General features: G+C 46.0%; 4 protein-coding genes across 4 annotated transcripts; all 4 read right to left on the reverse strand.

Moving 5' to 3' along the window:
• Positions 1-2898: 2898 nt before the first annotated feature.
• Positions 2899-3499, reverse strand: Pmar_PMAR018362 (hypothetical protein; the record flags this gene model as incomplete). Its single annotated transcript, XM_002767715.1, has 2 exons — positions 2899-2948; positions 2977-3499. 2 exons carry the CDS (start codon positions 3497-3499, stop codon positions 2899-2901), a joined length of 573 nt encoding a protein of 190 aa, XP_002767761.1.
• Positions 3500-8806: 5307 nt separating this feature from the next.
• Pmar_PMAR018363 (hypothetical protein) lies at positions 8807-9103 on the reverse strand (the record flags this gene model as incomplete). The annotated part of the gene is made up of 1 exon (XM_002767716.1): positions 8807-9103. The coding sequence occupies one exon, from the start codon at positions 9101-9103 to the stop codon at positions 8807-8809; it is 297 nt and encodes a 98-aa protein (XP_002767762.1).
• Positions 9104-11785: 2682 nt separating this feature from the next.
• Positions 11786-15471, reverse strand: Pmar_PMAR018364 (hypothetical protein; the record flags this gene model as incomplete). Its single annotated transcript, XM_002767717.1, has 13 exons — positions 11786-12016; positions 12068-12134; positions 12185-12366; positions 12553-12705; positions 12754-12852; positions 12901-12953; positions 12996-13111; positions 13150-13231; positions 13452-13572; positions 13619-13745; positions 14993-15068; positions 15117-15227; positions 15355-15471. 13 exons carry the CDS (start codon positions 15469-15471, stop codon positions 11935-11937), a joined length of 1386 nt encoding a protein of 461 aa, XP_002767763.1. The 3' UTR covers positions 11786-11934.
• Positions 15472-17631: 2160 nt separating this feature from the next.
• Pmar_PMAR018365 (hypothetical protein) lies at positions 17632-20745 on the reverse strand (the record flags this gene model as incomplete). Its single annotated transcript, XM_002767718.1, has 6 exons — positions 17632-17694; positions 18610-18684; positions 18876-18975; positions 19289-19349; positions 19966-20092; positions 20554-20745. The coding sequence occupies 6 exons, from the start codon at positions 20743-20745 to the stop codon at positions 17632-17634; spliced, it is 618 nt and encodes a 205-aa protein (XP_002767764.1).
• Positions 20746-24167: the final 3422 nt, after the last annotated feature.

Genomic DNA, 24167 nt, shown 5'->3' on the forward strand with positions numbered 1-24167 from the left:
TGAAGAAAGCCATCATATTTCCTAACACTGCATGCGACAGTCGAGAGATCCTAATTGGCTCTCTTTATTGATAACGTCGAGGTTTGTTATGAGATTGGACTGTCGGCTGATTAGGTCTGAGGGATGAACTGAAGACTTACAGGGACTTTCCGCATATCAAGAGCTGTAGAGAGTGCCGTTTTAGCAACGGTGGCCATATGTTCGCTGCAGCTTGTGGCAACAGCATTGAGGTTATTAGGGAGATCATCGACGTATCCTGTACTTGAGCTCATGCGTAGCACTATTCGTTGGCTGTGGACAAAATTTTAGAGAGAATTAGCCTTCGTATTGCTCATAGGCGACAGCGCAAAGGGTATATGTAATTTTTTATTTTTTTTGTTCACTCATTTCATCTTTCGGAGAGGCGTTTGAGGATGGTCGTCTTTGCCAGGTCTATAAGACTTACACGTGCGAGCTTCTCTATCACCTGAAGGGACATAACAACAAAGTAAGCAGCTACCACTGTGATGGCAAGTAGACTTTCCTCCAGGTCAGAACGATCAGCTGGAATTGGGACGATTCGAGATTGGTCAGTGGTGGACTGGATGGCGCTGTGTAAGTGCTTCTGTACCCACCACGAATCGCTTGTGAGTTAGTTCTCTCTGAATGTAATAGAGTGAGTGATGTCGCTTGCAATGGTGGAGTAGTGAGAGGTCTGTGTGAAGATACGAGTACAACATAGTGGCTGGAGGGCAGCGGATATCGGACTGGGTGAATAAGACTCTCTTGGTATCTTCAACTGCGGTTTGGACGGATACGTCAACAGAAACTGAGAAGGGGCCGCTTATGTTCGGCTTGCCGGTCACTCGCGTGACCCGCGTGGTCCCTGGTACTCAAGGCCTTCAAGGTGGTTCCTTATGGGAAGTGACTATCTGCCGCTTCTCATGCGGAACAGTATTGTTCCACCTTTGCCTTACAACCCCTGCGCTAACTACGGTAGTTATATGGTGACCATGAATATGTTAACATTCGAGCATAACGGAAAATGTCTTGTTCTGTCAGTCACTTGCAGACTGCAGTTGTAGTGAATACTGCAGAACAGGAGGTGCTGCAAAGGGGAATGCGATCGCCTCTAAACGAAATTGGAGAAGGCTCCGAGGTAGGGGCTCAGCAACACAGTGGAGTAGGACTTGCCCCGAGCAAATTGCCCGTCACCTTGAAGACAAAGCAGCAAAACTAGAGACCAACCTCCGTAAGAAGTTCGCGGACAGCGACTCGCCGTCCGGGACGGCGCCAGAGGACCCCGGAGCACAGAATAGGAGGGCCACTGGCACTGTGCCAGAGAGGGAGTCATGGAAGCTGAACACCACCTGAGCACGGTCTGACAGAGTTTGGCTGATGAGGGTACTGCTCATCTAGAACTAACATTTCAGGTGGTCCACCTGAGGTGGAGCGACCAACTCGGCGTCCCATCATCCTTACATGCGCTGAGATGCTCGCCGGGCTGCTCTCCAGAGTTGTCTCTGCACTCAATTGATGCACTTCGATGACGGTTCCTCACCTCCCTACTGTCATCATTCCCGGCACCAAAACCGAGCATCATCCCACCCAATGGGTGACACCCATTGCATTCGGACATGATATGGGCACTGTCTGCCTCGAATATCGACATGCATATTATCCCCAGGAAGACTCTTATGGCTCACAGGTTTGCCACTTGAACCTTCGAACATCTTTCTGGAGTAGAACATCAGCCACGGATGTATTATCGAAGGATGTTTTCATACGACCTCGCTGTCTGAATAACTCCTCGCAGCCTGTCGCTAGCATGAGGGCCTCCAATCGAGCAACAGCGGGTCTTATGATTAGACTCTTATTGTTGGAGCGACATGTTGTTCTTGGATGAAACTAGCAGCACAACGCTCTTGAATCAAATGAACATCGATAGACACCTTTACAAAGAGCAGACATGCACTCCCGCCCAACTTGAGACTCGTACAGCATCCATGGACGAGAGAATTTCTCATTTCTCAGAGAAATGGTAGCATGGAACGAGCAATGCCGTACCGTACTGATACTGTCGATGCTGGAGACACATCAATCAATCACTGGAGTTGGTTACATCCTCAGGCTCAACCAATCTCGGCCCCAGGCTGATTGGATGTTTTCGCTTTCGCTCTTTGCTTGTACGGGGTGCAACATCGCGGTCCCGTTTCATCTGTAGGTCGAACCGGTTCTGGTCATGCCATGACTGGTCCATCCCATGACCGCCATGGGATGAACGGCAGCCGTGCGTCATCAGAGATGAGCCCCTCACTGATCTCGGACAGGGAGTTGTTCCAACGACGTTCCAAGTTGATAAACGCGGCACCGAGTTGGATTGTTTAGCCTCGTTTGAAATAATAAAGAGCGTCCTAGTGTTCAAGTTGATGTATGTAAAGTAGGCACGAAAGAATGGGTGCCCGAGGTGGAGAACATTGCCCGATATCGGGATCAGATCCAACACACATCGGTCCACGTAGCATTTCTGAACGTAATGCTTCGGAGAGATCCTAACGCTTGTGAGCTCTGCACCAGAGTCGTCCATCAAGTCGAATCCCAGTACAGGAAGGTATTTGAAAGCTCGTGTATCGACCCATACTAAACCCTTCTCGTCCAACCATAAAGGCTTATCCAGTGGGTTCCCTTTCTCCTGCATCCTGTGTCTCAATTTGTTCGAAATCATCTCGTACTCACCATATGTGAGGCCCAAAGCACTACACCCGGTATCCACCAAAACATGCGTGAATTGACGGGGAAGATCCGAAGAGTTACTGGTGGAGCCTTCCATAGGGAGTCGGCTCCGTCGATTGACTGTCTTCAGCTCGGATCTCAGAACGGTGCCGCAACGTTCGCAATACGTTGGATGTGTTGTGAACTTCACTGGATAAAGTTCTGCCAGACTCCGTGGGCTACCGCCAAGAAACAGTCTACCATTCAACAAACTCTCCGTTTCACTCGCTTCAATCGCTACAGAGACCTCCTTGATAACTCGAAGCATCTTCAGCTGGTCCAACATGGAAGGATGTTCCCTGTTACCTAGAGCTAAGCCCAAGATGCCCTGGGGTGGTGCTCCCCGCAACGGACTCTGGAAACTGATAATTAGATCGAATTTCACTTCGATGTCAGTCATATTGCCAATGGAGAGTGTTCCAGTGTGGCTAACGTACTCCACAGTATCTTCATCAGCATATTTGATCGTGGTCCGAGGGCGTTCGAGTACATCATCACAAGGATACGTTGGAGGACAGAAGTAGCATCCTGTTTCGAGCTCGCGGCACGCTCCCACACCGTTCGACTTCTCGTAGGCCTCACCCGACATGACCAACCACTCAGGCGTTGCTGAATCGAGGAATAACTTGACGGTGTGCCCATCAAGGGTCATCGACACGCGGTTGTTGATGATGTCGAAGTGAAGCAAAGCCGCAACTTCTTGGGCGATGAGGAAGGCGAGATGCGACAAGTACAGGCATGTCTCCATGTTAGAAATAACTGAATCCTTCCAAGTGAAGGGCGAGCATGAGGCTCTCCTGTTGAAATACAAGACTCGAATTCAAAGCACATTGGACATGTCCACGCCATGATGCCTGTGTCATGATGGGATACAGAGCATTTCTAGCCATCAGATTTGCTAAGTAATATCCTAACCGATTCTGGAAGCGAAATATTGAGGTTGAGCATCACCAACGCCACATTGGCTATAGGGTCAATGTGAAAAACGCTCGCTAGTTCAGGCAAAGAAGAATGTCTTAGAGCAGTCGGAGATTCCGACTCGGAATTAGACTACCGCTCGAGGCGTGACAGTGAGCCTCGCTCGTCCTGGAAATACTGTTGCGTTGCTAGTTAGCTTCCTCCTGCCGTCTTCCAGTAATATGAACCCGTCGCCGGAAATCGCGACGAGCTCTTTTTCCTCTGAACAAATCTAGTCGACGGAGATAACCGCGGTAGTGGATGCTCGGCTACGCGCTTAGTTTTGTCTCAGCGGAATCGTCGCGCTACTTGAGCGGAAATTCGTCCTGGGCGAGCTCGCTATAGTCGCGGAGCGAGCGGGCATATACTGTACCCTCACGATGAGATCCCGAGAGCATGAATGTACTCTCATTCTCGCAGCGGGGTTGCCCGTGACTGTATCCCAACGTCACGTCACGTTTACGTAGTATTCGTTGGCGAGGATAAACGCGCCAAGTGCTTTGCTGACAAGGTCAACTTCAGACCGGAAAAAGGTGGCTCGAGAGCTAACTCATAGCTACCTCATAGCTCTGCGTCAGTCCTGATCGCGATGCGTACTTGGGAGGTCATTGCCCATAATGATGAGGTGTATCCTAAGTCTTGCCACCGTGGCCATTCAGCCACCGGGGCTGAATCGTTGGGGTTTGGCGTAGGAGTCTTGATGGTGGTCAAATCAACCAGATGGAACGTGCCTCTGCCAGAGGCACTTGAAACTGCGGTTTTTCATAAGATCCGTCGAAGTGCCGCACTTCGACGTAGCGTTGACTCGAACTTCTAGGGAGAGTAGGCGAGAGTAGGAGTTTTGATCTGGCGATGCATCTTCCTTGTTGATTTGGGAACTCAACCTAATTTAAGCTTGCGTGAATGTAGTTACACGAGTACAGAGCGAGATACAAGATAGTGCATTTCTTAATTTAGCGCTTCCACAGGATGAGCGAGATACAAGATACGCTCAGCGGAGCGACATGAATCGTCATAGGGAATCACCATATCCGCAACTATACCGAGCTCGTCCAGAACGCATTTTCTCTCGGAAAGCGCAACGACTCCGCCGAGACAGAACTCAGCGCATAGCCGAGCATCCACTGCCGCGACTGTCTCCGGCGACTATGTTCGAATAGAGAAATACACGATATGTTGATTGGTCCGTGCTATTCGGATGGAAGGCGGGGACGCGAAAAAAGATGTCAGAGTAAAGCCAGAAGCTCTTATGTGCGCGTGTTTACGTACACTGGAGTTTACGCGTACTCAGTGTTATAGATGGGCAAAATCGACGTAAATTACGAATTCCGTTACGAGTAACGAGTCGTGAAATATTTCAATTAAACTCTCTTGCAGCATACAGTGGAGAATGTTTAGTCTTGGAGACTTTGGAACTCAACACCACGTCATTATTGAGCATTAGATTAGAGTCTTACTTCAAGACAGATGGTAGAGAGTGGCTGAAGAGTAGAGAGGGTTGGTATACATCGCAGTGCTTGTCAGTTGAGGAAGATCCTCAGCCGGCAAGTGCTCAGTCACTATAAGTAACACCTAGGTGTTATTATAGTGCTCCTCTACTCGAGCAAAAAAATATGTATATCACTTGATATATTTGGTCTTAAGTATTATCCACAATAGCTTTACTAGCTTGAATTTGTGCGACTTATCGCACCACTCAGGCTATTGTGTTCTCATTCAGTTCAGTGCGTGGCTTGTCGCCCATATTCTTGCCGCTTGGCTCGTTTAGACGCCACTTCTGCCACGCAGAGCTCAACTTCACGGTTACGGATGCGATTTACGGTTTATGGCGGGTTTTTTAGCTACTGTTACTAGAAGTTGGCTAGAACACATCTTCATCAATACAACGCGGAATAACTCCTGCAAATCATGCTATAATATAACCTATACAACTACGAAAGACCAGAGAGACATACAGCAATAGGAAGCTAACACATATCAAAAGAATAGTAACTTACTATTAAAGGGCCGGTGGCAGTCTGCTACTAGCAGAGCTAATGGCTAATATCACTCTGAGTCAATGTGAGTGACATCAAAGTGAAATTTAGTCTAATTATCAGTTTACCGAGTCCGTTACGGAGAAAGCCGCCCGTGAGCATCTTGGGAGTGGCTCTAGGTAACAGGAAACATCCTTCCATGTTGAACCAGCTGAAGATGCTTGAAGTCCTCAAGGAAGTCTCTGTAGCGATTGAAGCGAGTGAAACGGAGAGTTTGTTGAATGGTAGACTGTTTCTTGGCAACAGTCCACGGGGTCTGGCAGAACTTTCTCCAGTGGAGTTCACAACACATCCAACGTATTGCCACTAAGGTTCGAGCTGAAGCCAGTCGATCGACGAAGCCAGCTTCTTGAGAAAAGTTCTACCAGGAACTCCCCCGACAGTTCACGCTCGACATGGTGGATAACAGAGGGAGCGCTTTCAATTTGAAAGTTTCAAAGCACTGCTTCCAAAACCGTGCTTAGTGCCCTCACAAATGAGGAGTACGAACTGATGTTGAGCGAATTTCGCTCAGCGAAATGAAGGACGCAGGAAGAAGGGAGCCCGATGGGCTCAACCCATTGCCTGAGCGGCTCAGGCAGAGTTTGAAACTCTTTGCACCCGCCCATAGAGGCTCAGGCTGAGCCTCTATGGGTGGGTGCAAAGAGTTTGGCGTGGTTCGATGCACAAGCTTTCAAGCATCTTCCTGTGCTGGGATTCGACTTGATGGGCGACTCTGGTGCAGAACTCACAAGTGGTAGAGTCTCCCCGAAGCATTACGTTCAGGCAAGCCTCCTCCGGTGCGTTCAGAGGTTCTGAATCAGAGCGGATGTGCGTTGGACGGTCCAACTTGGACCTGACCCCGATTTCAAGCAAGGCTCTCTGCGTCGAACATCCATTCTTTCGGTCTACTATACGTACTTCAACTTGAACAATGAGATGCTTTTTAACATTGATTGTTAATATTAACCCGAATGTCCCGAATTTCGGGACAATGCAAGGCAGTCACCTCAGTCCTGCGTTTATCAACTCGGAACGCCGTTGGAACACTTTCCTGCCCGGCAACAGTGAGGCGCCCATCTCTGGACACCAGAGTTTGGTGACGCACGCTGTGGTTCATTCCACTATGAGATTCTTACGACTAAGACCGGTTCGATCTACAGAGAAGACGAGACCATAGTGTTGTACCCTGTACAAGTAAGGCCCATGACGAAGGCCTGGGGCGAACTCGGAGGTCACAAGGCTCCAGGCAGCCTGGCTGCCTGGACCCTCACGCGCGGGCTGCATCTGTCCAGCATCGTTTGTTCGGTACGGTACCGACGGTACGGTACGGCATAGGCTATGCCTCAAAACTCATTCTGGTGCTATTGATTTTCGTCCATGGATGCTGCATCAATCTCAAAATTTGAGACTCGAGCGATACGATCCACTGTTGCTCGATTGGAGTCTTTCGTGCACCTTTTAAAGGCCTACTCCGCGTGAAGTAAGATCCATTCCGCAGGGTGACCGATCATCCGCGCTAAGATATGCCTTAGTAAGATCAATTTCGACGGCGGACTCGATTGAAAGATCAATTTCGCCGGCACTCCTGAAGTTAAATTTCGACGAAAGGCGGATAACAATTTCACTGATAGTATATACAATTTCGCCAAGGATGCTGACCCAGGTCTTGGCCAGCCAGAGTGAACGTTTGTGTTGCGGGCCTTCAGAGCTTCGAAGCCAGTGATGGTCTTGTCAATCAAAGTGTCATCAGAAGTCATCCGGCATCAAGTTATTCAAGTCGAGAGTAGCCAAAACATCACGATTAGCGCGAGCCTCGGAGAAGTTGTCGGCCAGCTTTCTAAATTCTGTCATCCGTGACTCTGAACTCAAGTCCGCTCAAGTTTCCAATGTAGGTTGATGGGTTGTAGCCTACAACTTGTAGAAGAAGGGCCAATACCGCTCATCAGGACAAGGACTACAACAATGAATACGGTCCGCTAGCTCTACGGAAATATGAAGACAAGCGAATAGGTCCTATTCAATAGGAGCTTTTGCCTCCTGAAGCCGGATCATCTCAAGGAATAATGGATGGCGTACGCGCGTCTTACGACGCGGACACACGTCACATATGCCGCCACCCATAGCTTAAACTCGCTGTATAAAAAAACAAACATGGAAGTTCAGAAAGATGGGGAAAATTGGTGTGAAAAATGAGGAAAGTCATGCCAAAGGGTGACAAAATGCATTTCCAGGACGAGCGAGGTTCATTGCCCCCTTTTCGAGCGGTGGCTAATTCCGACTCATCAAGATGCTCTTCTCCGCCTGAACTCATGCGCAATGAACTCTATCTAAGTGCAGGCCTACTTCTATGGTCGAAGGACTATAGGTGTTTGTTCGGGATGGACTCTGTTCGATAACAAGCGCAAATTTCTCACATTGATACTACACTCAGTGTGGCATTGTTAATGTTCAAACTGAAAATTACCATCCTAACATCGGCTTTAATATTCTCAGCGAATCCGATGTTGAGAATATTTCCATGTCCTACCACGGTACGGACATCATGGCATGGACATGTTGAGTGGGTTCCAACCCTCCTGAGAAGGCTCCTCTTGAATGAGACGGACTCATGCTTGTCCTTCGTTAGAAATAATTCAGTTATCTTCAACATGAAGTCATGCGTGTACTTGTCGCATCTCGCCTGCCTCATCGCCCAAGGAGTAGCGGCTCCGCTACACTTGGACATCATCAACAACCGCGTGCCGATTACCCTTGATGGGCACACCGTCAAGTTATACCTCGATTCAGCAGCACCTTACTGGTTGGTCATGTCGGGTGAGGCCTACGAGAACTCGAACGGTGTGGGAGCGTGCCGCGAGCTCGAAACAGGATGCTACTTCTGTCCCCCAACGCATCCTTGTGATGATATACTCGAACGCCCTCGGAACACAGTTGAATTTCATGATGGAGATATTATAGAGTACGTCAGCCATACAGGAACACTCTCCATCGGCAATGTGAGTGACATAGAAGTGAGATTCGATCTAATTATCAGTTTCCTGAGCCCTATATTGAAAAGGCAACCCCTGGGCATCTTAGGCTTAGCTCTTGGCAACAGGGAATATCCTTCCATGTTGGACCAGCTGAAGATGCTTGAAGTCATCAAGGAAGTCTCTGTAGCGATTGAAGCGAGCGAAACGGAGAGTTTGTTGAATGGTAGACTGTTTCTTGGCAATAGTCCACGGAGTCTGGCAGAACTCTCTCCAGTGAAGTTCGCAACACATCCGACGTATTGCTACAGTTGTGTCATTGTTTTGCGGTCCACGCTGAAGCCAGTCGATCGCCGAAGCCAGCTTCATAAGAGAGGCTCTAGCAGGAACTTTTCGAATCTTCCCCATGAGGTCACGCCCGTCCTGGTGGATACAGGAACAGCTGCATTGGCCCTCACAAATGAGGAGTACGAACTGATGTCCAGCGGGATGAGAGACAGGATGCAGCAAGAAGGGAACCCAGTGGTTGAGCCTTTATGGAAGGACGACTTGGATTATGTATTGGTCGATGCACGAGCTATAAAGCAACTTCCTGTACTGGAGTCCGAGTTGATGGACGACTCTGGTGCAGAACTCATAAGTGTTAGGATCTCTCCGAAGCATTACGTTCGGGGATGCTCTGTGGACAGATGTACGTTGGATATGTTCGTGACTTCGGACACGCTTCTCTGCCTCGGACACCCATTCTTTCGTGCCTACTACACGTACATCAACTTGGACAACAAGACGCTCTTTATCACTCCAAACAACGTTAGGCAGCCCACCTCGGTGCCGCGTTCATCAACTCGGAAAGCCGCTGAAACACTTCCCTGTCCAGGATCCGCGAGGGGCTCATCTGTGATGACGCACGGCTGCGACCCGCCCCGCGACAAGAACCGGTCCGACCTACAGATAAAACGTGACCACACTGTTGTACCCCGTGTTAGTCGTTCTGCTCATGACAAAGGCCTGGGGCGAACTCGAAGGGCGCGAACATCCAAGCAGCCTAGGATTTCGCGCGCTGGTTGTATAGAGTGTGCTCTGATGTAACCATCTTTCCATGATTGGTTGATGTGTGTCCAAAACCGGCAGTATCGGTACGGCTCATTCTGGTGCTATCGATACATGAATGTTGTATCAATCTCAATGGGCGACAGTGCATGTTGCTCTTTGTAAAGGTGTCTATCGATGTTCACTTGCCTCTAGAGAGTTGCGCTGCTAGTTTCATCCAAAGGCCAAATGTCGCTTGACTCGATCGATTCGTTTCGGGTTCCGCTTGAATCGAGCCACAGAGGATCGTATCGCTCAAGCCTCTTGAGCTGTTGTGACGATCAGCTGTTGCGAGAGGTTCGTTCAGGATCAGCAGAAAATGTCCTATGGAAATATCCTTCGATGACCCACTCCAGAAGGATGCTCGGAGGTTGGAGTGAAAACCCTATGGGCTGCCAGAGGCCTGCTTGGGATAATGTATAACTTTATATCCGAGTCAGATTGTACCTGCATCGCGTCCGTGATGGGAGTCAAAAAGATGTTTCCCCAATCACCGACCGGCAGCCGCGAGTGGTCTGAAAGACATTTGGACCTTTGCACCGTCTAGGTATTGACATCAGTCCACACACGATTGCTCCAAAGTGTGCCGTCACTCGTGTAGAGCTGCTCCACATACGATTGCTTCAAAGTGTGTCGTCGCTAGTGTAGAGCATACTCATCTCTTCCTTGTCGCTGCCTTTTTATCCTTCTCTATTTCCCCCTTGCGTCCGTCAGCCCGTCCCTATACGGATCGTGCTTGGTTGTCGTCGCACCAATCCACTTCTGGGAGGATTGCTGAGCGCTCCTTGAAAGTGGGACATGGGCATCCTTCTTGTCGAAGAGTCTCATCCCTGATCTCATCCAGTACAGTACCCGACACACGGCAGAGTGATTGCCAACATTATTGTCGAAGCGCAAACTCATTGGGGAGACACTGCAGTGTTCTCCACCCAATCATGAATCCCTGGGCCTGAGGCCCAGACTGACTCAGCCTGGCTGAGGGCCTAGACCTAAAGTCGTAATGAAAATAGAAAAGAACATGGCTGCTGAAATACAGGTACTTCTTTCTTCAAGACTATTCCCCCTGGTCAAGCGGCGCTGGAGGTAGACCTGCTCCCTGGCATCCGGTGCTACTCCAGACTATATAGTGTAGCCTGGACTGACCAGAGCTCGAATGGCTACGGTTGAACTCCGAAGTCTAACCCTGGGTTAGTAACCCAAAATACGAGACCCTAGTGCACCAAATCCGCGACCCGTATGATGGATACGGTGGTAGTCGCGGTCTTGGTCTTCCGTAGGGAAACAATCGCGCCCGCATCTTCGGGTCGTCACGATGACGTCAATGATGCAGCAATCTCTTGGTCTCGCCTCTTGGCCGCGATGAGCTTGATGGAAGCCTGTCCCAGTTACATGAAGGAGTTCACTCTGAGGCGACTCCAACAGATTCGCGTCTGAGGAGACTACCGTAAAACGTGTTGTTCTCGCTTCGGCAATTCACGGTCTGCCGACCGAAGTCATAGACGCTTGATGATAGCGATCTTATGTGGTATATTGGAGATGTACCCACGAAGTGGAAAACGTTAGCGATAGCCACATCGTGAACTTCACTCCGCGGGGAATCGCGAGAAAAAAGGTAAACGTCTCACGCAATGTGATATAACGCGGTACAGGATCCGTAGTGTTCGGGAGTGTTTGGGAGGCGACCTTCAGTAGCGTTTTTTCGCGGAGTGATTAAGCCCATTACCAGTTCGTGCTTTCCACGATTACCATATCGCGTTCAACACCATTTCGCGATTAACAAGTGCATCTCCATCAAAGGGGGCACCCGTAGAGGCTGGTTGCGGCTTCACGCTCTTCCATCTGCGTCTATAGAAGTGATCATACGTTTTCGACGCGAAGAGCACATTGATAATGTGACATTACTATTCGAACTTGAACGGTTCCATCACGGCCATAGCTTGATGACCCACCAACTCGACATGGAAGGAATGATCATGATGGGGTCACCCTCTGATTACTGATACAACGCGACGTCACTACCGCTCCACCCAGAGAATGAATCATAGATTTTAGGCAAACTACTTACTGTAGTCACCAGGTGACGAGCCTCAAGAGACAAGAAAAAAGGTATAACGTGAAAAATATGGAATCGTATAAAACAGTTAACAAGGTCACCAGGAAGGTGGTATACGTGACGGCGGCTCATCGAACATCTCGGGATTGCTCGACTCCGCGGGCTGATTCCCGATGTACCTAGGAAGAGCCACTATACTAACCCCTTTACAGTGTGCACTCGGAACATACCGTCGATATTGCTGAAGTTGGGCAAGGCGTCGTTGGGCCTCCACCCGTTGTTCTTCAGCGTTGCGCTCTGACAGAAAGTCACCCATGAAGTTTCGGAAGGAACGAATGCCGACTCACCGTCTGGAGCAAATGCCACGGACTTCTTACTCGTAACCGTCGAGCCCGTATCCGGGGTTTTTATCTTATGCTTGGACACAGATTCTCGATTCCGAGAATGGTTACGGAATGTGTCACCCCTACCGCCGCCCGGGTCATCGAACTCGCCCGGTATCGACTGTTGCGAACCCGTACGAGCATATCTGCAGTTCATAAGGCCGACAATGCGAGCGCAATGGAGAATACCAAAACGATGTTACGGATAGGAAAGAATCCAAAGGCGAGATGAAATCACGGACTTCCCCCCCTTTCTCAATCATTCAGGGTTCAGCCACCCTAAATGTATTCTAATTCTTGCCACTTCATGCGAAGCGGAACTGAGTTCTCACCTGTCTCTGGGTGTCTGTGGTCCAAGAAAACTATCATCACTACCAGCGCTCCGCCTCCCACTATTCACTGGAGACCTAGACGACTCCCGAGAGTTGAACGGCAATGCCTCCTCTACTAGGTAACCAGATGACGTTCTTATATACCTCCGGTACCTCAAGAAGACCCATCCAGGGATCAGCCGACACTGAGTGGTAACCTACTGGCTCAGCTCGTCAAGGCGATGTTGCGCACTGGCTCTTCTCCTTGATCGGATTTCGGCGTCAATTTCATTGTCATTGGTGGTTGAGAGCTGTTGAGCCCTGATAGTCAGATAATTTCCATCTCACCACAACTCGCTTAATTCCTACTCCGCAGTGTATGCATGGCCATGTCGAGACGATCGTCGTCGACCAGCGGAGGTCTAAAGAAGGACATAACGATTTGAGATGAGAGTGAAATATACCTCCTCCCCCTCTGCGAACAGCGGAGCAGCAGGAGGATAGCTAATCTGCCTTAGATTCGAGCTTCCACGTGGCATCAACGGTTCCACTGCCGAGACCAGCGACGATGAATCCGTAACTGGTAGATTTGTAGGCAACTATTAAGTGAATTCTTACATCTGTCTAGGCCTCTATTAAAACAACTGAGCCGGCCGACTATTCTGTCACCAATGCTTCGAGGCACTATGAGCTCCATGTCCTGACAATAACATACTCGAGGCTCTGTCCTTCATCACGAGCATGTTATCACTAGAACCTCACATAAACTACTACGCCGTATACATCTCACTATAGAATTAGGGCATTTAATTGACACTATGATAATATCGTCAGATTATCACTTGCAGCATGAGAAAGTTCTGACAACTCCACTGTCCAAAAATGCATCGGCACAGCTATGGAAAAAAGTAGAGGCTTACAACGTCGTATATGGGGCGGAAATTCTCAACTTCTGGGTCGCTGAGCAATCTCAAAGGTACTTGAGTTTCAATCGTTTTCATCGTGCCTTTACACCTGCGCTGACCGTGTCGATTGACATACCTATGATAGAGGTATTGCAGCATGAGAGTGCAAGTGTTCGTGGTACATAATATTATTGTCCTTCGTCCATCGCATGCATATAGTGCCAGTAGCAGCACCAACAAGAGTGAGAGAATACTCTAGAATCGATAAGGTAGGATTTGACGAATCGAAAGTCTCCAAAATGACCATACCTGATAATGAAAAAGATGAAACACGACGACCCCCGAGAGTTGCGACTTTTCATTCAAAAGTGTATCGTATGAAGTGTCTAGTCGGGATAGTGTCTATGTTGCAGCATCTGAACATACTGCTACTCTGCAAAGCTAATCTTCAACACTTCTTATGTGGCCGTTGTTATAAGTTGCTCAGATATGTTGCTCTATACGCGAGCGCTTTTGGGCATGCGCATTTAGTCTCAAAGCTAATCTTTCGGTGTAGTTGCTTTGGGTACTTCTATAGTCTTTGCGCACTAGAGGAGAGGTATCTGTAGCCATATGGCTCGAGTTATCTTGTTGAGTTCCCACAATCTCCTAGCAGCAATCACCGCAGTTGTTCCCATCAAAATGAGAACAACAAAAGTATACGACTTATGGCAATATGCATGTAATGCTTCAACCATATGAGAACTTCATACCGAGTAGCTTAGTCATGGAAGATATGGTCATTGGAGCTTCAATGATGCACTACTCCACCACCACTTCATCGTATAGCACACACGATGTGAGCAATGTCGATTCCCGTAAAAAATTATATACTTCGTTCAGTGTTACTTTTTTATTGATCTGAACTTTGAAACCTCTCGCCTCCGAGTTGTGGCAGGGCGCGTGTCGACTCTCTCGAGTGCCATCTGTACACTGCGGAGGATGACACGCAAGGTACACTGAGGACACTCAAGATAGTAAGCTTCTGTCGTAAGACACTGAAGCTCGCTACCTGGAGTGCTCCTAGGACCTACATCGGAGACCTCGGTTAAAAAAATATCACGCTTAACATATACACTACTCCAGGTTGTCAAGACAGTCTGGCTTGTGTGACTAGCTTGGCAGCTTGAAAGACTCGGGTTGTCCCCCTGTGCCGGCAGCGATTGTGTTAATGGGCGATTGACAATCGCTTTCCCGAACCAGGCTTTGCCGAAAGACAACTCTCTGGCGCGGTTTTAACCACGGAGAAGCTACGCTTTTCCTAAGCAGTATAGCATTGGTCTGGACTTTCACTGAATTGCTCTTGAAATGATGTAGTGAGGTGACTACCGAGCAGCGGAGAGTATGTGATTACCACTCCGCCTGCCCTAATATGCTAGCGCGCCGAGAGTTGTCATGCGCCGCAAGGCTATTCGGGTTGTTATCATGAACCGATAAAATCGATTAAAATGGCGACCGCGAATGTAAAAAATATATAGCGGAACTAAGACTACTACTCGACAACAACCATAACTTACGTGATTTCTCCAGCGACTGCTGTATGTAGGAGCAAATCTCCCATAGGCAATAATTTATCGAAGTCAACTTACAAACCTACAGAACAACGCTACAGAATCCAACGGATCAACACAAGCTTCCTACCCAGTACACTAAAGTGATCTCACTGGCAAGGTCACAGGGAGGCACCAGGCCCGAACGCTCCAGTTGCCGCAGTCGCGCTCGGAAGGCCAACTCGAAATTATCGAACCATGCCTGACAGAAAACAATTCCTCAACTCGTGTAAATCACTGAATCGATTAGCATTTAATTCAGGCAGTCCCTTCCAAATAAAATCGATTATCTGGGCGCGCGCTACTTGCATCACAGACCCCTCCCTCACCTCTTTGCCGTATCCTTTAGTCCGCCATCTCGTTGGTTCACCGTTGATCCACAGCTCACCAACCCTCAGGAGATCAGCATACTTGTCTGAGATGTGTGGAGCAATAGGAAGTCCCATGATGGGCGCGAGACGAGACGATTCCAAAGTGCAAGAAGAAGTGCATGGATTTTCATACACCCCCTAGCGAGTCGGCTACCGGCTGGCTTACATCGCATACGGTTCGCACATTGCACGATACACCCGTGAACAAAATGGAGAATATTAAACCATGAAGTTGAATTGAAAATGGTGTGGGAAAATATGCACATGCTCAACTTCATGTGTAGGTGACATTTGCGGAAATTCTGAGGAATATTGAGAAAATTTTCATTGGTTTCTGTACATTTGTAACGGAATCTGTATGATGACTAGTGAGGAAATTTCAGGACTAGCTGACGAAAGTGAACATTAATTCCAACACTGCCTGAATACAAAATATAGAAAACGGAATGTGAGCTGGTCAAGCTAGCCGTTTAAACGTTTTAGCGCACTTTTTCGGGCGAACGATTATGTCAGCACTCCTATAAAAATATGACGATAACGGGACCGATTGACATCTAGATATTCTACAATTGCACATGACACTCTACATCATCACGTCACATGTACAGAGGTAACTACTAGATCGTCACAGAGGCCCCCCCCAATGCAACCGTGAGTAAAATGCGTCTTCGAATTTGATCCTACTCAGAATATCCCTGCGACACCGCGCACGATAAGCAACTTCTCCTTGTACTCTATTTCTAGCATGCTGTAGATGATCAACACTCGGAGGTGCCTCATGATGACGTGCCGGGACCCGACAGCTCACAGGCCTGACCAAAGGACATGTACGCTTATAACTCTTGAAAATAGAACAACCAAAATTGTGTCAATTTTATCAGATAAATTTCCAAACTATCTACCGTTACTGCCAAAACTATTACACAACACGTGATATTGCAAAATCACAGGTTCTAAGAAAATTGCATTAATCACAGTGTAATTATTTCTGTGATTTCACCTATTATTGGCACATTTTTGGCATGCTTCTTCCATTTTTTCTCATTTTTTGCAGTTTTTTGCATTTTTTTGCATTTTTTAATTTTCAAGCTACCATCGTATGATGTGTTAGAACTACACATTTTCAAAAGCATATCTGTTGTGTTAGCCAATAACACGTGAGCCGAACTAACCTTCTCTCAGCCTCCAAGGATGATGCCTCTTCGCTACTCCCAGCTTCACTGCTACTGTAACTCAGACTTCTACAATCATCATCGTCATCGCAATACGCGACGTGACTTTCGACCTGAAATTGTTGAGAATTTACTAGTAGTAAATAAGTCAGCAACTGTGTGAGAAAATTTACACATAAACAACTACATGTCATTTTCTGAACACTTCTACCCAAATTCGTATATAAACTCCCATAATTAGCGAGGAAACTCAGCTGAGGAGAGCGAACATATATTCCTCCAACACTAGCCAGGACACTTGAAAGTCATCATAGTGCCCACAAAAACTGAGGATCCTCTTTGATTTACCTCTTTCCCTGAGTTCTTCCGATAGCGCTCGCCATTCTGATCGATATATCTTCCACTGAAGGTCCCTCGACCACCAGCAGAAGCAGCAGCAAACGAACCATCACGGCTCATGTTGCGTAGATACCTCCCTTTCAAGCGAGGGAAGAGAAGTCGGAAATTTATCAACTGATGAACGGAAAATTTCAAATTTCGTTTTTTTATTTCCTACAAAAACTTCAGCAAACAGAAAACTCTCAAGATCGTATATTGGAGTTTCACAACCCGTTTTACGTGGAGTGGCGTAAAACTCCGTGAAAAATGCGATATTCGCGGTGATATGCAGTAGTCGTGAAATATGTTTTTCACTGGTGTTTTTCATGTTACTAGGGTGAAACTCCATTGTTATTAATAGTATTTTATCTACATAGTATTAATAAAACTATAAATGCTTATTAGAAGGGTTAGAGTCTGTCATGTTCATTTCATGTTGACGAAAATAACTACAACGATGATACGCTGAAAGTCAACAACAATCAAATAGGTATCCATAAGAAGCGAAAAAATAAACATATCACAGATCTTCTCACTAAACATTTATTCCTTACCATTCCGCTTCCACATTATCTACACAAATACTCTCAGACAACACACGAAAAGTCTTAGCAGCAATGGTCAACTTCATCGTCATTTTCAAGCAGGAAATTCAACAATAGTTTGGTATACAAAAATCACTCAACTATTCCATCGGCGACTCCCCGTAATTCTGCCCTTGTCTGCGGCGTCGCTCAGCTGTGCTCGCCTGAGACAAAATGGACCAACTTCCACAGCGTGGTGGATTTTGCACATGGTAAACCTCATCTGTTAGTAACAATATCAAAACTGTGAAAAAAATTTTGGGATATTATTCGCGACTTCTGTACATTTCTACCCGAATTTATATATAAATTCCTATGATTAGTGAGGTAACTACTGAGCTCAGCAGCTGAGGAAAGCAAACATATATTCCAACACTGTTTGCGATGATTCCCGACTACGGCGTTCACGACCAAATTCGATAACTAGAATCATCGTTAACACTCTCATACTCAACAACCAATCGAACGTGCAGACGATTAACTTCTGGGAAAATATACACATGGTCAACTACGTTTGTTAGTGACAATATGAAGATTCTGAGAGAAATTCTTATTGGTTTCTGCACACCTCTACCCTAATTCGTATATAAACTCACATAATGTAGCTTTGGAAACTCCTGAGCTCAGCTGAGGAAACCGAACATATATTTCAGCAGTGGCGTGTACGAGCCCTTTATCAGTGTGGAAAAATATGCACTATGGTCAACTACAGTGACAATATGAAACTTTCAGAATTACTTCATGCACATTCCTACTCTTATTAATTACTTAGTAAACTCTTAAACTCAGTCGAACAGGAAAAAATAAAAAATAGAAAATTACAAAAAACCAACATAATTATTCCAACATCGTTTTCCTTACTTGCCCGTTGCGTTTCCTAATAGTGTCCTTCACAAGCCGTGACCATTCCCTGGTCCGAAAACTCGCATGAGCGGTTATTAATACCACAACTAGGCTACAATACAGTGGATTGGATGATAACAGTGTCAAGAACTGATACCACAGTAGAAGATGTATCACCATGAACTGAAAAAACACGGGCGAAAAATTCCGCAAACGTGAATAATTCACCCACTTACTGCCCATAGAGAGTAATATGCTAAATCAGCATCATGAGCCGGATTGCGACTGTCGTGATAAGGGATAGCGAGCGCCTGATGAATCACCAGCATCGTGAAGATCCAAAAACCTGGGAGGGAAGTCATTTTTAATTTTGTAAATGGCAGTTTCCCATGTGAGTTTCACCACATTAGAAACATCATTTTTCCCATTGTTATCAAATCCTGAGGGACGTTATTTCTCAAAGCTAAATGGGTTCCTGGTCACCATCATCATCATATCTTACCAGGACTTGAGCAATCGCAAGTATATTCATATAAAGCCCTGCCGCTTTAAATGATGCTAAAAATGCTACCACACCATACGCAAGTAGGACGTAATTCCACCTGAAGGCACTCTGGACCGACTGCCAATATGCAGTACGAACCAAACCGTTATGCATGTAAATATGTTTTCAAGTATGTTTTTAGTAGTAAAAGTACTACTACTAATAATTACTGTCTTTTCAAAGTCATAGACATTTAAAACTAGAGGGGAAACTTCTAAACTCAGCTGAGGAAAGCGAACGTATATCAGCAAACAAGTCAGAAACTTCTCATCGAATTCGTATATAAACTCCTATAATGTAGCTCTAGAAACTCCCAAACTCAGCTGAGGAAAGCGAACATATATTCCTGCAACACGAGTACTTCCTACTACCCGTATTGAATCATGTTTGATTCGAAACGATCACTGAGGTGGTCGGGCCACCTGAACTGACCTAAGGAGATGAGAAAATATGATACTTCTGAGAGCTGCAAGGAAGCGAATTCCACGATCACGCTGTGACACCTGTATCAATGGAGTGTCACCACCCTAGTGATATGAAAAACACTAGTGAAAAACATATTTAACGACTACTACAGGCCGCGAATATCGCCAAGTTTTACGCCAAGTAAAACGGGTTTTGAAAGTCCAACGAATCCATCACCAACACAACCAGAGTAGGAAAATATGCACATGACCAACTGCCGACGCTGTGAAATTTTTGAGGAAATTTCGGGAAATTCTCATTGGTTTCTGTACTTTCCCTTTCCCACTTCGTATATAAACCCCTATAATAAGTGAGAAAAGCGAACATATATTCCAACACCAAATACGACTGGCCGAAACCTCATTTTAAACGTGGACTTTCAACACGTGTTAATTTCGAGTCGAACCATCGTGACGAGCGGAGACTGAGTTATCAAAACACCATTGGTGAGATTTCAAATCCGTACAATAGCAACCTATATCGAATATTATATTGGAGTTTCACAATAACCGCGTTATTCGCGGTGATATGCAGTAGTCGTGAGAAATGTTCTTCACTAGTGTTTTTCATATCAAAGTACTACCAAAGAAATCATCCCAGCTTTGAAGGCGTATCAAACCCAGAGGATTCATGCCCACGGTTTTTCTCTGATTTTCAACGTGCTCCATGAGAACTGTCGCATTCCGACGAGACGAACCGTTCAGGAGTATCTACAGTGTAATATGCCAGGTTGGAATTTATGCATATAATGGAGTTTCACACTAGTGAGAAACTTATATCACGACTACTGCAAAGCGCGAATATCGCGTTTTTCACGGAGTTTCACGCCACTTCGCGTAAAACGGGTGAAACTCAAATAAACATGTACATATACTAGGATGATACGTGTCGAAATGTACATGAGAAATTCGAAATTTTGAAAATTGAATTTTCGTAATTGTAAATACATTGGAAATTTCGTTTCCTATGCACAGTGCAGAAAATTTCAAATTTTTTGAATTTCGGAAATCAGTTCATCAGTGTAGGAATATATGCACATGGTTAACTACGTGTGTTGGTGACAATATAAAAATTCTGAGAGGAAAATTTTAGCAAATTCTCTGCACACTTCTACCAGACTTCGTATATGAACTCCTAAGCTCAGCTGAGGGAGCCTCCAACACGACATCACCTCGATAGTCTTCCACCCAGCAAGGTAGTTACCAATAAAGGAAAGGCTACTCTCGGCACTTTGCTGACCGGTCCTAGTTCTTCTCGTATTAGAATTACTACTGCTGCTACTATTGATACCACCACCCACGTATTGAAGTGGAGTGCCGTTTTTCACGACTTCTTGGAATTTACGAAAGATATTCGAAGCCATATGAAAAATAACCGTTGACACCAATCTGGGAATAGTAGGTTTTAACTTCGCGCGCGCCCGCGTGATCGATATCTTTCAAATGGCGGTGATGGTCGTTGAGACTGAGTTGAAAAGACTCAGATTTCGCCAAACTTAGCCGATGCTGAATTTGGTGGAATGCGGTACACTCCCACCCTTAAGCGGGAAACGCGTACTCGTACCGATCTTTGTGCCGACGGCGTGTAAATGATAATGATGATAGTAAACACCGCTCCGCTGGATACACCATTTCTTACATTGTCTCCACTGTTTCGTGTATCTTCATAACGGTCTCATGGCAAGACTCATTAGTGCTGCTAAGTATGTTCATCAAGAGTATATCGTAATCTCACTACTGATGCAGGCTTGTATTCTGCACTAAATTAGTACTACTAATCTTCTACCACCCTATGGCCGACTCAGCCTTGTGAACCTCTAGTGGCGACAACGATGAGCGTGAAACACCATTAGACTTATGGTGATGGGACTCTCATCCCCATAACTCTAATGGTGAGAATGGCTTTCCTAAACTGGTGTTTCCTTTGTGGACAAGGGTGTGAACATGGAGTTCTGGCAGAGCATCGGCAACACTGCCTCAGATGTGCGAAGCCACGGCATAGAGCAAGTGGATGCATCTTCACGTACCCGTACTCACGCTGCTTCTTACTCGAACCTTGCCGACGTCTCTTCAAACGTGTATGATTTAGTTTTCCACTCGAAAGATATCAGTTCATGTAGATCTTATGGAGGTTTGAGTCCAAGGACCCGAATATTTGACGAGAAACTCTGGTTTTTCCAACTTGCCTAGGAATCAAATTTCAGAATGTTACTGTCACTCAGCAGTCATCCATGTGACGTGCATGATGAGTGGATCTCCGACGCCAAACGGTAGTGTGGCGTCATCGAGATAGTCTGGTAATGATGGCATACTGAAAAATGTCAGGAATAGATAGGAAATATTCTCAAACAGAATAGTGTTACTGCTTTGCCCATTGAGATAACACCACCCTGGATATAACTGCAGGGAATCATATGATAATACCCTGTTGATGGGTTATCGTATACCCCTTATTGCCTCCATTTTATAATACATTATCAAAATATCATATTACTAGTAATATCTTTTAAATACGATATCAATTTATTTAGTATAATAATGCCTTTACGATGTTCACTCAATCGATGTAGACTATCATCATCATAAGCTTAGCTAGGGCGTTCCTTCACTCGAGAGCTACGAGGTATTGGGACAGCGATAATGATGATGCACCAGCATATTCCAATATAGAGTTTCACACACGTCCTCATAGACTGACCAGGCTCGCACTGTTGTTACTTAGTGCAATGTTAAAGTCCAGTAATCCCGATTAATTTTCTCCTCTCCTAATATCATCGACAGAATTGTGTTGGTATGTATGATAATGAAGGACATGACTATGCTGTTGATGATAATAGTCCATCCTCTTGGACCCCTAGAACGGGTTTACCTAGTATCATCATTACAAGACTTGAAATGATGATACTAGTCAACCCCGTTCTAACACTGCTTTACTGCTGACCTTTCAATGCAGTCTCTAGATTCTTCAGGTTGTCTGTGCTATTTTGCTAATGTGAAATGCTATTAGTTGATAACCATTTGATCATCACCTGTTGGGCTGCTGTTCGACACCACAGATCCCGTTGGCACAGACTTATAGCACTAGCCAGAGCGTTACTCCAACAGCAACAGTACAACCTCCTACCAGCCATAGCCAGTAGGGACAGATTGGGCAGACGGATTCCACAGCACACAACTATTGGACGATAGAGTGATCGCATCGTTACTTTGTGATGGTACTCGCGTTCATGAATCACCATGAACGCAGTTATGTTACTCGTTATCGTGATGTTATACGCCATCCCAATATCACTGATATCGGCGATATTGGGTTTCGTCCCCGTATTTCGACATGATCATTTCGAGTTGTTTGACTTTCCACTTGGGAAATGCGTAGTAGGTTGGTGAGCACGGATGAGATCAGGAGGCACGGCAAGGAGACTGTTGGCTTCTTACACAGGTAAACGTTTTAATAACAAAAACGACTGCATGTCAACTTGATTTTTCGCCCAAATTTTTGATAACTTACCCATTTTTTGGAAAAAATGCCCATTTTTGCTTAGTTTTTTACCGATTGGTTTCAATTAATTCCGAAAATTTTAATAAAATTGCAAGAACTTACTGATTCGACCAACGATGTTAGTTTTGGGCACACGAGATGCACCCGAGACTGACGTATTAATCTCAACGCGAGTCGCATTGCACGAACGCAAGTACGTTTGCAATCACCGACTACTTTGCGGTTCACACTGCTACCGCCTGGAATGTGAGGCGCAGGTTCGCAAAGGTTCGGCCTGTCCGTCTCTGCTGAAATGGTGTGGCAGTGTCCGTTCTTGAGAAGTTTCAATGATTACTAGTAGTATTAGAATTACTAGTGTTTGCTGCAGAATACTACGGGCTCATTGTTTGGTTTCGCCAGCCGAGCTCAGGAATTTTCTCACTAATTATGGTGCAAATTCACACGTTCAAGTGTAAAACGTTCAACGAAAGTTTACTCGCTTTTTACAATACGCGTAATACACCATGTTCCCACACTACGCGTAGTTGACCATGTACATATATTCCCGCACTACGCGTAGTTGACCATGTACATATATTCCCCCACTACTGTAAGCCATTCTTAGATCCTTCGTTGAGCCCAGGAAGGAACTCGATCGAAGCGTGGCCGCGCACGGATCGATTGCCCGTCTTGAAGATTTAGGTGAATTATGGTATGAGTTTAATCCGCAATTTATCATAAGTCGTAAGGAGTGTTTCCTCGTCTCGGCCGAACCTGGTCGGAAGTTTTATCCACGGTCGAGACGAACATCATTCCTTGTATCGACAGCGAAAAGTTGAAGGGACCATGGACCATCCAAACGAGTAAGTGTATTAGGCTTGCGGAGTATTACTCGAAATACATTGTGTGTGAATTTGCAAATGTGAAGAATGTGTGTTTTCTATTCTGGGATTAATGATAGTGAGCAACTTGTCGCTACCATAGTCTCAAAAGATTACATTTATCACATCACATGATCATAACAATGTTAACATTGTTTATGCGATATAGTTTCAGATCGATTCTTATTAATCTCGGAAAATAACACACATTTGCATCATATCAAATCGACACACACTGAATATATGTGTAGGCATGCCCGCGATTCTATCCGAGCCTATCATCAACAGCATGGGTGCTGTTGGGCTACAGTGGGCTTCCTGCCCGGTAAGTACTCGACTGTTTCATACTGCTTGCTCGAGTTCAACTAGAGTCGTTAGCTCGAGATTCTCAGCTTAAAATCAATACCGTAATCATAAAGCATACGCT

The sequence above is a fragment of the Perkinsus marinus genome (assembly GCF_000006405.1).
Source record: "Perkinsus marinus ATCC 50983 genomic scaffold scf_1104296970094, whole genome shotgun sequence".
In the NCBI taxonomy this organism is placed as follows: domain Eukaryota; phylum Perkinsozoa; order Perkinsida; family Perkinsidae; genus Perkinsus; species Perkinsus marinus.